This window comes from Montipora foliosa, chromosome 1, assembly GCF_036669935.1.
Source record: "Montipora foliosa isolate CH-2021 chromosome 1, ASM3666993v2, whole genome shotgun sequence".
Taxonomy (NCBI): domain Eukaryota; kingdom Metazoa; phylum Cnidaria; class Anthozoa; order Scleractinia; family Acroporidae; genus Montipora; species Montipora foliosa.
The window spans coordinates 847,064-862,063 of record NC_090869.1 but is presented as its reverse complement, the minus strand read 5'-3'; the positions used below and the strand labels follow the sequence as shown (position 1 = coordinate 862,063).

The window sequence follows — 15,000 nt, the reverse complement described above, 5'->3', positions numbered from 1 at the left end:
AGACGTTGTTTGAGATTTACATACGTGACAGTATTGCGTTACGTTTTGAGCCATTTAAGAGAATGTATGAAACGGTTCGAAAATCGCTCTAAATTCAACTTGTAGTAAAGGATTTAAATAAAAGAAACTTACTTTAGTCTGCTCTTGTGTTATTTTGAAGTCTTTGTGGCAGCTGAGGCGTTCTAGAGTCGTTCTAAAGCCATTTTGACGATTTAAACTTTTCCAGGTTTGCTTTCCATTGAAGTGAAACGAAAGGCTGGCGACTTGGTCGGCCGACGGTTCGAACTCGAAGCTCCATAAATACGACTAAAATGCCCGGAGCTCGCCAAAATTGCCTCACGGCAGCCATCGATAATTCTTCTTTCTAGTTGGTTCGCCTCGGATCCCAAGGTTTATCTTATCCGCCCGAAAAACGCTCCTTTTCGAACGCTGGCTGCCCATTTCTGCTTCATTTTGATCCGTTACGAGTGATCTTGTCCACGGATTTCAAAATCGTTGGCTTAGCGACCACCTCCAACACGACAAAGTCGCTCTCAACCGTAGGGAGGCACAGATCAATTTGCTCTATGCAAGTCGTTGCTGTTCGTTGGTCAGTTCTACTCGAGAGCACTATTTAGTGGCATTAATTTTTAGACCTCTTGGCATTCCCATTTCTGCCCACCGAGACAGTGCTTTTCAGCGCTAAAATCGCTCAGCAAAACAGTGCTTTTCAGCGCTAAAATCGCTCAGTAGGTCTCAGTAAAACAGTGCTTTTAAGAGCTAAAATCGCTCAGAAACAGTGCTTTTCTTTAGCGCTTAAATTGCTCGGAATAATTTAAACGCTAAAGAAAAGCACTGTTTCTGGGCGATTTTAGCGCTTAAAAGCACTGTTTTACCTAGACCTACTGAGCGATTTTACCGCTGAAAAGCACTGTTTTATCCCGAGTGTTTTACTGAGTGATTTTAGCGTTTAAAAAGCACTGTTTTACTGAGACCTACTGAGCGATTTTAGCGCTGAAAAGCACTGTTTTGCTGAGTGTTTCATACATTCTCTTAAATGGCTCAAAACGTAACGCAATACTGTCACGTATGTAAATCTCAAACAACGTCTGGGCCGCCTGTGTCAAGACAAATCTTGGTGTCAAGATCAGTTTACGAAGAACTCTTGAAGAGATTCGTGGCCGCCATGTTGTTTATTGAACGGCTGGTTCTCATGCTGCCTCTTCCTTTTTGAAATGCTCAGCACCAGGCTTTCTTGATTTTTAAAAGTGGGCACGTAAACTTGACATTTTTTTTTTTCAAATATGAAAAAGTCGGCTCGATATAGGCATAGATGCATTGATAACGGAAGATGTTTTGACATGAATATCTGGGAACTTGATTTGAATATTAAAAAAAATTGATGTATAAGTATATCGTTTGACATAAACATCTGACAATTTGATATGAATATAGGAAACTTGATTTATAAATGTATAGTTGGCACATGAAATTGGCAATCTTGATATTTTGTCACATTTGGACAAGCATACACCGGACAAAGCTATCCGGCCTTTGAACAACTGCATGGGTGCACATCTGTGATCTTTGTTTTTATTTTAAAATTAAGTTCCATGTTTTCTTTAGAAACAAGGGATAAAAATGAAAAGGAGAATGGTTTAAAAATTTCTACCAAGAAAATTACTTTATGTAATAAAAATCATCATGGTTTACAAGAAAACAAGAAATTGAAATCTCTCTGCTGGAATCTTTCATGAAAGGAATGGTTCACAGTGCAAATGTGTTTCCTTCTTTACCTTGTCAGCTGAGAACAGGAAAGGTAAATATCCATGGTTTTAGCCAACTTACCCACTCTGACCACGAAATCACCACAATAGGGGCAGAGCGAGCCACGACAATGGAAATTGACGCAGTACAAGATCACTTCATTCACTGGCACCATCCTTCCCAAGTCAACGTCCCACCACAACAGGTCCGGCCATGTTCCGAGGTTTCCATCTACCGAAAGGTTCCCTAGATTCCGAGGATATGGTACACCAGTTGGCTTTCTGAAAGCAAGGTTTCCTTAAATTGAACAGAGATAAAAACAGCAGCATACTTGGTAATCTGTGACCCTACCTAGGATAACTTTACTTTTGCCCTTTTGTCGTTTGGGAAAATTAAGAATGTGACGAATACATGCACCAAACAAAGTACAATGTAGCATCTGCTTTACTCCTTTTGTTGATAATAACTTTGGTCGAACCATTGTCAAATTGCCCAGTGGACTGATACTTGCATATACACAGAGCTTTGACAATGTTATCATACGGTTATTGGGCTCTTACATGATCCCGGTTGATCGAGATGGATCGGTTACCAAGATGAAATTGGTTTCTGTTCATATGGCGACTTTAAGCACGCTTTCCGAGATGAAAATTTTGTGACGTGACCGATTCAGGTGTGTGAAATGTAACAAACAAGCGTGGCGAGAATTTCTCGATTTTCTTTGTTTAAGCAACCTCAACTTAATTTTGACTTTACGTTAACTATCAAATGAAGCGAATCTAAGCTTTTAAAAATGGTCCTGTAACCAGGTGATAGAAACATATAAAGAAATAAGAACGTTACTCTGGTTGAAATTGTATAAAAATATGTACAATGTCTTAAAAGTCCCAACGTTTCGGTTCAACCTTCAACCTTCATCAGGGGAAAGTGAAAAAATAATTCGCAAAAAACCCGTTTCTTATAGTATGCCAAATTCGAGTCTGTTATTATTAAATTCTGTCCCTCAGGGCAAGATTTAGTAATTCGTGCGGCGAATGCATGCCATCGTCACGATTAAGCGGATTCCTGCAAGTGTTAATTTCCCAAGCCTCAAGAATGTCACGTTTAAATTGATAAACAAGGGATTGTTGGTTGACAATAGACGGCTTGACTTCAGACGGTTTCAGATGTTGTTTGATCTTGTGGCTGACAAACGTGGGCTGGAAGGTCACTTGAATTTTCTGGCTCAGATCTTTGAGTTGCGCTCTTACTGTAAAATATGTGAACACCTTATGTAGGAATGTTTGTCATGATTCGTATAAATTAGGTAGCCATTCGTGGTCACTAGTCCCTCTTCCACTTTGGATCCAATAAACTAGTGTGTTCTTTCAAGTGTTTTCTCTTTCTCTGAATCCATACGGTGTCAGAAGTAAAGTACTACATTTCCCGGTTTCCCTGATACATTAGCTGTGTTTTCCTGGTCTTCAACATGGCAGACGGACTTCGCAAACCCGATCCGCTTAGCTTCGAGGGCAACGTCGCGCTGAATTGGAAAGTTTTTGTGCAAGAATTAAAGGAAAATATTTATTGCTGCCACACACGGAGACAAGAATGAAAAGACAAAAGTGTACATCTTCTTAAATTTAGCGGGAAGAGAAGCTATCGAGAAAGAGAAAAGATTTGTCTACGCTCCCACTGTTCTTAATTTGGATGGCTCTATTCGTGTACTGGCTGAATCTCGTGAAATTTGCGCCCCTTGTGGGAATGTTGTTATGGAAAGGCACAAATTTAACACAAGAACGCAGATACAAGGCGAGCAGTTTCAGTCCTTTGTAGCTGATCTGAGAATTGCTCATTTTACAGTTGTAGCTAAGTTACCTGGCCTAAGAATGGAAGCAAGGCTGCCGGTGACCCTGCTTTGATACAAATTTTTGATTTGTTCTTTTGTAATGTTAATGCAGACTAATTACAATTACAATAACACTATTTACATGATAAAAGAAGTGAGGTCTGTATCAATACAACGTCACCGGCAGCCTCGCAGCCATTCATAGGCTAGGTCACTTAGCAGACAACTGTAAAATGACCGATTCTAGCAACCACGTGTGAGTACGGCACTCTAAAGGACAAGGTTATCCGTAACAAAATAGTTCGGCGTTGCTTCTTCGTTCGTTAGGAAGCAGCTTTTGAAAAAAGAGAGACCTCACACTCGAACGCGCCAATGAAATCGGCACCGTTAACGAATTCTCTGACAAAGACAACACCAAGCTCTAGCTCGAGCGTTTACAAAGATGAAGTCCACAGCGTTGAGAGAGGTTTTCTCATCGAAAGAAGCATCAAAGCCTGACGTCCGTAACTGCAAGAATTGTTGCGGAGATCGGCGTTCAGTAGAAAATTTTTTCATTGCAGAAAACCAAACCATTTCGAAAAAGTTTGCACGTCGTTCTAAGAAAGCAAGTACCCGTCGAGGCCCTCGTGGACTACGGTCAAATCGCAGTAATTTGACGTAGTCAACGAAATCTCCCCCGAGCTTCCTAATGATCAAGGCGAAGATGATTTGTATGTTATTGACGCTGTTACCAAGTGGAGACGTAAGCGTGAAGTTTTCTGCACAATGGAAATTAATGGCAAACGAGTGGAGCTGAGAATTGACACTGGTGCTAAATGCAATGTCAATACTTTGGATTTATTTTCAAAGCTCAGCCATGGAAATAAATCAGTCAAAGGCGGTGCAATTGGTTGCTTATGGTGGTAATACGTTATCCACACTTGGTACTATAAATTTCGACTGCCATTTGAAGTGTACGAAACGCAACTTGGAATTTCATGTTGTTGACAGACCAGTAACACCTCTGCTTGGTCTCGCGGATTCTTTAAGCATGGGTTTGGTTCAATTGCACAGCGAGGTCCATGAGGTTGATATTGTTAAGGCCTTTCAAGCAGCCGTTTTTGACGAATACCATGGTTTATTTAAAGGCCATCTTGGTACTTAGCCTACCTGTTCTTTACAAGATAAGGCTCGACCGCAACTCTACTCCTGTTGGTAGACCACCACGTAAAGTACCCCTTGCAATAGAAGAGTGCGTTAAAAGAGAGTTGGAGGGGATGGTTAAAATCGGAACGATCACACCTGTGTCTAAACCAACCGAATGGGTCTTGCAGATGGTAGCTGCAAGGAAGAAAGATAGTAGTATTCGCATTTGCATAGATCCATTAGATCTCAACAAAGCCCTCAGAAGACCTCACCATCCCATGACATCAGTCGAAGATGTTGTCTCCCTCTTGCCTAATACCACAGTATTCTCAACTCTTGATACAAGGAGTGGTTTCTGACAAATTAAGTTAGACTAGGAATCTTCTCTCTTCACAACCTTCAGCACACCGTTTGAGAGATACAGATTCCTTTTCATGCCGTTTGGTATTACAGCTGCATCGATCGGAAGTTTTCCAGTGCGCAATGGAAGAGCTGTTTGCTGAGTATCCCTGTGCTATCGTCGTGGTTGACCTATTGGTATAGGGAGAAGGAACTGTGGAACATTATGTAAATTTTAGGAAAGTTCTACAGAGACGGCGTGTCAATTTGAAGCTAACTCTAAAGAAATGCAAGTTCCGCCTCGATCAAGTGCCCTATGTTGGGCACCTTTTCACAAAGGAGTGTCTCAAGCCTGATGAAGCTAAGGTCAAAGCCATAAACGAAATACCACCCCCTGGCAGCCCTGAGGCACTACACAGACTTCTTGGCATGATCAACTATAAAATTTCTTTGACTTGGGCCATTTTAGTTTCAATAAGAATAAAAAGCAAACAGCGGTTACAAACATTTGCTTGAACGGCATAACTTTTATAAACTTAACGTCTCGTATAAAGAAAGGTTACGTTTATACAAACGTTGGCCGTGTAGCACTTATATTTTAAACAGAGTTAACTGAATAGAGGGTAATGTGAAGTGCTAGATTTCTATCCCATATGAACCATGTGAGCGTTAGTCCTACTGATGGAAATGGGCCCACACAAGGACAGAGAAAAACTCTGAGCAGGGTGGGAATTGAACCCACGACCTTCGGGTTAGATCTCCGCCGCTCTGGGCCCTAACTACAAATTGTCACGAATCTGCAATTGCTGATCATGTTTTCTTAACCACCATAGAATTAAGTGGGATCAGTTTGAAATATTAGCAACTGGTCGATCAGTTATGCATTGTAAAATTAAAGAGTCTCTGTTTATCCGTGATCTAAAGCCAGCCTTAAATGAAAGCGTTGGCAGTCAGAAACCTTATCTCTATTATTAGCATATTTTTTGTCGTTTTATGTCAATCAATTTCGTTAGTTCCCAGTCCGTACAGTTGTATTTTTGAATTTAAATTTATCTGTAACTGAATAGTAATCACTTCTGATGATGTATGTTGTAACATACGAAACGTTAAGTTTATAAACGTTTTGCAGTTCAAGCAAATGTTTGTAACCGCTGTTTGCGTTTTATTCTTAATGATCAACTATCTTCACAAGTTCATCAGCAATCTTAGTGAGAAGAGTGCGCCACTACGCCAATTGCTTCGGAATGACATATACGTTGGACTTGGGAGGAACCTCAGCAACAAGCTTTTGTAGCTCTGAAATCTGACATCTCTTAACTCTTTTCCCTAACTTCCCAACCGCGAGAAAACCGCGGTAAATCAGCCATCGCCAAAAAATGTTATTTTTCTCAAAAAATATTTAAAGCTAGGGGGAAAAAATACGTCATTTTAAAGCTAAGAAATATAACTTATTTACAGACAACTGAAACCTTTTATAAAAGCGAAAGTTGAACGAAAAAATGTAAGAAAAATAACAGTAAAATATGTTTTCCAGGCAAAATTTGGTCATTTTAGCGTTGATTACGAATTTTTGGCTGGAAAAAAAAATTTTCTTCAATTTATCTACTTTCTTGGACATAAATTTGACCGAAAACTGATGAGGCACGAATATTTTTGGATTTTTTGAACTAATTGAATTAGCGATAATTAGTAATGTGATAAGGTGACGACAGATGTCAAATTTGCGACCCGTTGCTAACGGCAACGGAAGGGATCGCATTACGAATAATTAACATCTGTTTGCCAAAAACCACCCAAATAACCGATTTTTCGACGGAAAATTCATCCCAGAGGATAAAACTATTCACTGGACATGTAATAAAGGTAAATATGTGCGAGCGAAAGCGAAAACAAGCGAATATTTTGAGGAAAAACAATTCTGTGAGATCAAAGGACCATGTGCTCCAGACAAGCAATTGTATCGCTAAATAATTAATCTTACCTTTTCAGCGATTTTAACGCTTGAAATCCCATCCAATGAACCACAAATCCTTTTCTTTATCTATTCCGAAGCATGTAGTGTAATTTTTCGGCTGAAAACCTTTAGAAAAACCGCTTCGCGAGAGCTCCGCGATCGATTGAAAATTTGGTCATCGCATCGGCTCAAATTGCCTGAAGTAGAAAAGCCGTCATGTAGGCGTCTTGAAAGCTTGAGAGCCGAGATTTTCAGAGAAACTGAGGCTATAGCTCTCCAGTACACACGCCAAATTTTAGCGCGATCGATGAAAAGGGCGCTGCGCTACGAATCTTACAAGAATGAATCCTGAAAGATTCATCTTCAGTGCGGGCTAGGGGAAAGAGATTTAATGCACCAGTCCTTAAGAACTTCAACCCCTTAAAGCCTGTTACGCTGTCTGTCGATGTCTCTAAGAGTGGCCTTAGTGCTGTATACTTTCAGTATGGGAACCCTGTGGCCTATGCCTCGCACGCTCTCGAAGAGAAGACGAATCTCGATACGCGCAGGTCGAGAGAGAACTGCTCGCTGCGACATTAACAAGCAAGCAATTTCACGAATTCATTTATGGTCGAGAAGCCATCATTGAAACTGACCACAAGCCTATTACGGCAATTGTAAACAAGTCTCTTCATACTGCACCTGCCCGACTGCAACGTATGCTGTTACAGCTTCAGAGGTACAATTTGAAGTTCATTTACAGAAGAGGAACCGAGCTTCATATAGCGGATGCATTGTCAAGAGCCTACATTACTGAAGAACCTGGTGTAGAGGATGACGATCAGCTTGATGTGTTATCTTTGTCGTCGATCTCTCCCTTACGCATGGCCGAGCTCTAGAGTCATACTCTTGCCGATCCCATTATGCAAAAAGTGGCTCATTTCCTTGCAAATGACTGGCCGTCAAAGCTCAAGAGTGTAACCCCAGATGTTAAAGTCTACTTCCCTATAAGAGATGAGCTGAATGTTGACAATGAAGTGATTCTGAAAGGCCTCAGAGTTGTGGTTCCAAGTTCCTTGCCCAAAGAATACATCCAGTTTCTCCACAAAGGGCATCCAGGGACAGATGCTACCAAGAGAAGAGCAAAGGACATGTTGTACTGGCCCTCCATGAAGCTGTAAATTGATTGTACGATAGCCTCGTGTCAGCATTGCAACAGTGCAAAACCACACTAGCAGAAAGAGCCGCTTCTGGTCCACCCGGTTCTGGTGCTTTCGTGGTCCCTTGTTAGTGCTGATATATTTGATTGGTAATCAACGCAATACTTAATTCTGGTTGACTCATATTCCGGCTGGTTTGAGATGAATTCTCTCCACGATTTATCTACCAAAACTGTTATTCAGAAGATGAAGCGCCACTTTTCTGTTCATGGAATTCCATGCAGGTTGCTGACCGACAAAAGCCCACAATGTCTCAGTAGAGAATTTAGAAGCTTTGCCGAAGAATGGAATTTCCATCATGTCACCAGTATCCCTCTCTTCCCACAGTCCAATGGGCTGGTTGAGAATGCAGTGAAGCATGCCATGAACCTGCTTGACAAATGCAAGAAGGATGGTTTAGATCCTCTGCTTGGCCTTCTTAATCTCAGGAATGTTCCACGACCACGAGATTAAGTTCTTGGTTACCCTGTGCAGCGTTTGATGTCCCGCTGCACCAGGTACCTTCTTCCAGTTGCTAAGAAGCTCCTTGCTCTCAGGGCCCTCAACAACAAACATGTTTTCTGACGCCTCAAATCCAAGCGTATGCAGCAAAAGGCCTCTTACGATCGTGGCGCCAAACCTCTCCCACCGCTCAATGCTCAGCAGGTTTTGAGACTTCACACCAGCAGAGGATATAAGAAAGTTGTTAGTGTGAAACAACCCACTGCAGACCCGCGTTCCTACATTGTAAATATTGGAGAGAGAGAGAGAGAGAGAGAGAGAGAGAGAGAGAGAGAGAGAGAGAGAGAGAGAGAGAGAGAGAGAGAGAGAGAGAGAGAGAGAGAGGGAGAGTACCGCAGAAACCGCAGACATCTTCAGGGTGTTCCAGAACCTCAGGCTGTTTACAGAACGTGCTCCTGCTCCTCCTCCTCCAACCAATCAGAATGTTCCCACTTTTCCTGCGGCAGCCAACCAGAGCGCTTCTCCTTTCTCCTCTGTTGAGTCTCCACCCGTGACACCTGCCGAGTATCCAGTCCGTCGGCATTCTCCTGTAAGGACCCCTGTCAGACCGGAGACTCCAGTTAAATCTCCATCATAAACGTCTACGGCAAATGTTTCTGCTTCCAGTTGCCTCTCGCGTCCCAATGCTCAAAGACCACTTGTTTTCACCGGGTCTGGACGGATCTCAAGACCAAATACCAGATATCAAGATTTTGTTACTTGATTGGAGAAACTCGTTTAAGTTCCGTGATTCTTGGACTGGATTAGATATTAACTATTGGGATTGATGAACTACGAATTATTTTTGGTGTAATTAGTTACATTCGTTTTCTTTCAGCGTGTGCTTATCTATTAACTTTGTTCGGTTTCTTTAGTTTCATTACAGTCTGCATTGATTTGTTTTACAAAGGGGGATGTAGAATATGTGTGAACCTCATGTAGGAATGTTTGTCATGTATCATGTGTATTGTTCTCTATTCGTATAAATTAGGTAGCCATGCGTGGTCCCAAGTCCCTGTTCCACTTTGGATTTAATAAAGTAATGTGTTCTCTCTTCCTCTGAATCGGCACGTATACAATATTGGCTGAAGTAAGCGTCCAGCCCACTTTGTCAGCCACAAGATCAAACAACCTCTGAAACCGCGCGACGTCAAGCCGCCTATTGTCAACCAACAATCTATTGTTTATCAATTTCAACGTGACATGTGTAATGCAAGTTATGTTGGTTACACGCGGCGGCATTTGCGTCAACGCGTAGACGAGCACAAGAATGCGTCTTCCTCTATTGGAAAACATTTCCGTGTGAAACGTTCTTATGTGCCCAATGATCTTACCAAGAATTTTACCATCTTAAAAAAGTGCAAGACGTTTGACTGTCTCATTTATGAAATATATTTTTTTATTAATGAACTGAGGCCAAGTCTCAATGTGCAGTCAGACTCAATTTGTACGAAAGTTTTAAATCATTTTTAATTATGTTATTCTTGCATGTTTTTTAACACTCCTTTTTTACATTTTCACACTTAACATACTTTCACTTCTTTGTTTTATATTTATACTTATGCAAAAAAATTTATTTTCACTTTTGGCTTGATAATGACCGAAATTCGGTCGAAAGGTCGCGCGCTTTTACCATTAGTTTTTACTTCAAATAGTAGGTGGCTCTTTAAATATTTGGCCAAGTAGATGTTGACATTTTCTGAGTAAAAGGTGCTTCAGGTTTGACACTGATGTCTGGTATTGTGTTACAAAAAGCTTTTGTTTTTGTTTTGGTATTTCCTTTCAGCACGGAGTCCCTCTTTGCAATTTGACTTCTGATAGTAGTTTTTCTACCAAATTGTGTGGGTAACCTCTATCCCGCAAATATATTTTAACATGTGTTTTTTGATCCTTGCATCTCGTTCCTTTGTATACTATTGTGTCTAGAAACACAGTTTCAGTGGCAGATATTTCTGCCGTGAATTTAATCGTAGGGTGATGTAAATTTGCTTGTTCGATGGAAGTCGCTATGTCCGGTTTACTCATGTCCCACAGGGAAAAAACATAGTCAATGTAGCGTTTCCAAACTATAGGTTTTGAGACGGCTTTGCTTAAAATTTCTGTTTCAATTTTAGCCATTCATGAATAATTGGTCTTAGCCATTTATGAATAATCCGCTGTCTTGGTTCTCATGGTTTGCCTTGTAGGCGGCAGCTTCTTCTTGAGTTGCGAGTGGCTCTAAATCTTCGTCATGGGGTACGAAACTAGCCTCACTTTCCTCGAAAATCGCAGTGCTCCTGTCTGAACTCAACTCCGAACCGTCCTCTGACGAAAAAGACGAAGAACTTGAAAAAAAAAACATTTCTTCTTACTCTATTTACTAAAACCCATGCAGAAAGACTTTGCTGGATGATGAGATGAAGTCAAGTAGGGAACGCCGCTTGACAAAATTGTGGCCTCAAGTACTTGTCGTTCGAGTAATGGTGGAAAAAACTTGTACACTTACGGGCAGCCTTTACAGATGTAAATCATCGTCAGGTTAGCTGTGGACACCTTTTTTTGTCAACTTTAGGGTATAGTCTTTAACTAAGGGTGAAAAAATCGAGTAAAAAACCTCACTGATTTTCGTCGCAGAAGCACTTTAATTAATTCGTAAAGGCTGAAGAAAATTTATCTTTTTTAGACCGAATGCATAAATGGCGGCCGAAAAAACATTCTTTTGTTTAGGTGCTAATTAGCCTCACTAGCCTCATTTGCATGGACAAAATACAAAAGAAAGGTTGCTTGTGAGCGAGGCTAGTGAGTCTCATAAGCACCTAAACAAAAGAATACATTTTTGGCCGCCATTTATGCATTCGGTCAATTAAAGGCTGTGTAAAAGTAATACAAACTTCTCCTGACGAAGAATTTTTCTTTTAATGGCCTGCACCACAGTAGTGTAAATCGCTCATATACGGCTGCAAAGCATTTGCATAAATTTTGCATATTGGAAATAGAGAGTTTGTATGGGAATGGCACCTTATTAAAAATGACGGATTTAACGATGAAATGATATATGAAATAGATCATATATGAACTGCGGATATGAAATCAAGTGAAGCTATGATCTTCGCAGTTATGAACGCAATTTTTGCAATTGCGTAGAGAAGCTCAGTTGGTTAGAGCGTCGCACGCGCACCGGCATCGCGAGGTTACGGGTTCAACCTCCGTTGAAGTGCTGAATTTTTCAGGCTTCTCTACGCAATTGCAAAATTTGCGTTCATAACTGCGAAGATCATAGCTTTACTTAATGACGGATTTGATGCAAATGAGGCGGGAACCTCATTAGCGTCCGCCATTTTGTTTTGGAGGGAAGCAGTCCACAAAAACTTTTTTGTGACCACTTTTAAGACGGAGCTTAGTAACCGTCTGCTTTTGTCACGGACGTGACCTGGGCCCTAGTGATATTAGTAACTGACAAAAATGGCGGCGGAGTCTCTATTTGTGCATTCTTCGGGGGAAAGAATATCTCTCTGCTAATTTGGATTCGCATTATTCTGGAGAATTGTCCCTTAAAGTGTGCAACCTGGAATAAAGCAAGTGTTTCAAGGGCAATAGACATTGTTTTATTAGTACAAACGTAAAGAATGTGGCGACGGGAAAGTTAAAGTGATCCCAAGATATGTTCACAACACAACAAGAGATCATTTTGGGACCACTTTGAAGGTGAGGAATTAATTTTTCTAATCAGTAATATGGAAAGAGACTAACGTCTTTTATTAATGTTGTAAATTCTAACGTTTTCTTATGAGCAAAGTGTTTAATTTTCTAATTAAAGCAAGCTGTTGGCCCTCTTTAGTTAAACTACGTACAAATCTCCTTTGAAAGGGTCAGCATCTAATTTCTCCTAACAGTATCATGGATTGATTAAACGTACAGTGCTGCGTTATGAGAATAAATAAAATCATTAGCTATGAAAAAATCTTTTGATAGCTTTCTTTCTTAGCTTAATTGCAAGTCAAGGATAATGTTTACTTCTTATTTTACTACTTTCTATTTATTTTTAGTCATTGTTATAATTTTCCCAATATTTGGAGCTTTAATATGAAGAGACTTATTGATCTCTGATACAAAAGTTAATTTCCCACCCTTTATTCATCAATACAAACTAAGTTAATTATTGTACAATGTAACTGAAAATGCTATGATAATAAATCATTAACTCTAGAATGCTTTGCATGAGTTGTTTGTATAACCAACATTGTTTATTAGTATTATAAAATGTCTATATTTGTTTAACATTTCCTTTCCTTGTACAAACCATAGATAATTACATAGTTCACTTCACCTCTAGACTAGCTTAATTTAATTTAATTCAGCCAATCAGGAGCGAGAATTTTTGGCGCTCGACCAATCGTGAGCGAGTAATTTTGCCCTCTTCTCAAGCAAAATTAAGAAAAAATACCCTCTTCATTGACCAATCAGCATTCAGTAATTTTGCCCTCTTCGTTATTAAATAATAAAACTGACATTTTCTGACAAGAAGTTTGGCAAATCAATCATTATTACATAGTATTTACCATAAACAAGAACTATTAAATTTTAATATTTAGTTTCAAGGTCTGGAATTCTTGTTAGGGTTTTTTTCGTGCATGATTTATTTGCTTCTTTTAATAAGAAGCAATCCTATGCCTATGAAGTGAAAATTTGTTTGAATTTGCTCTGTTCTAGGATAAAAAACTGGTGTTTTTACAAGCCCTGAAAGTTGCACATTTTTGTTCTTTTAAATTTAAAGTAAGAAGTATTACTTTATAACGCATTGACTCCAAGGTGTGGGACTTAACATATTTTACTGTCAGACTGTCTAACACCAGACGATCTTACTTGTCAATGGGGGCGGTTGAGGGCGGTTCAGGTGACAGTGGTTTCAGATTAAATTAAATTTGTTATTGTCATTTATATTCCTAATGTTCATACATATTACAATTAATTTGGGGCACCTGTAGACTCGATTCGTTTACCAACTATTTAGTTGTCCCAAACTCTATACATATACTCTCCCTAAAACGTTTTCCCCTTTTGGAGCGACTTCAGAATACCCAGCCACGATTGCGTGACATTAAATGCATGCTCCCGCAGTCCCGAAGTCCCGAAGTTAGGGTTAGGGTTCGGATGAAAATGAAATGGGGGTACAACTGTTGCTCCGGCAGTCCCACACTCCCACAGTGGAGAAAGCAAGAATATGAAATGGGGATAAAACTACTGCTCCCGCAGTCCCGCACTCCCGCAGTGGAAAAAGGATGAATATGAAATGGGTATAAAACTACTGCTCCCACAGTCCCGCACTCCCGCAGTGGAAAAAGAAAGAATATGAAATGGGGATAAAAATACTGCACCCGCAAACCCGCAGTCCTGCAGTGGAAAAAGCAAGAATATGAAATGAGGGTAAAACTGTTGCTCCCGCAGTCCCGCACTCCCGCAGTGGAAAAAGCAAGAATATGAAATGGGGGTAAAACTACTGCTCCTGCAGTCCCGCACTCCCGCAGTGGAAAAAGGATGCTCCCACACTCCTGCAGTGGAAAAATTGTTGGCAGAATTTATGTGGAGATATATGCATAGAAATGAGGATTTGTTTGCTGTATTTTTGAATGATGTAAACAATATATATATGGGACTCAAAACAAAGGCGCAAGCTGATGAATGCATTCGTGCGGTAGACGAGTGGAAATCTTTGTGAACTGTTTTTGAAATTGTTTGTTGTAAATTAAAGACTGAAATTAAAGCATGAGTACGTCTTTTTTGTTTCCATATGCAAGTGGAAATCTTTGTGTACTGTTTTTGGGAGCAACTACAGAATACGGGGCCAATGAATTTCAGTACATTTAAAGTATACTTTAAATAAGTGGTAAACACTTTAAATAGCATACTTTATTTGTACTTAAAGTATACTTAAAGTATACTTACCAAAGTATACTTTAAGTACAGAACTTTTGGTCACCTAAAAAGTATACTTAAAGTATACCTAAAAGGAAGTATACTTAAAGTATACTTTAACGGAAGTATACTTAAAGTGTACTTAAAGTATACTTCATGCATACACATATAAATGATTGAAACACAGGTTTTATTCAATCTACAGTGGTAACATATTTATTGTTATCAATGCATAAACATGACTTACTGTATGCAATACAAATGTACTCTCAGAAAAAAGCAAATATCTAGCTGAAATAGGTTTTCACAATATTATTAAAAAATTACCTCTACTCTGATCAAGCAAGTTAAGTGGAACTCACTGAATTTTGTAAAAAAAAAATATGATCATGAGCAGCAACAATGCAACGATGGCTAGATCTCTTTAAACCGAAGTT

General features: G+C 39.8%; 1 protein-coding gene across 1 annotated transcript in view; it reads right to left on the bottom strand.

Moving 5' to 3' along the window:
- Positions 1–15,000, bottom strand: part of LOC138007991 (uncharacterized) — a 162,152-nt gene that overhangs the window by 22,540 nt on the left and 124,612 nt on the right. The window contains exon 5 of the mRNA XM_068855159.1: positions 1,828–2,043. Within this exon, the coding sequence (XP_068711260.1) occupies positions 1,828–2,043 (216 nt within the window). The remainder of the gene's footprint in view (positions 1–1,827; positions 2,044–15,000) is intronic.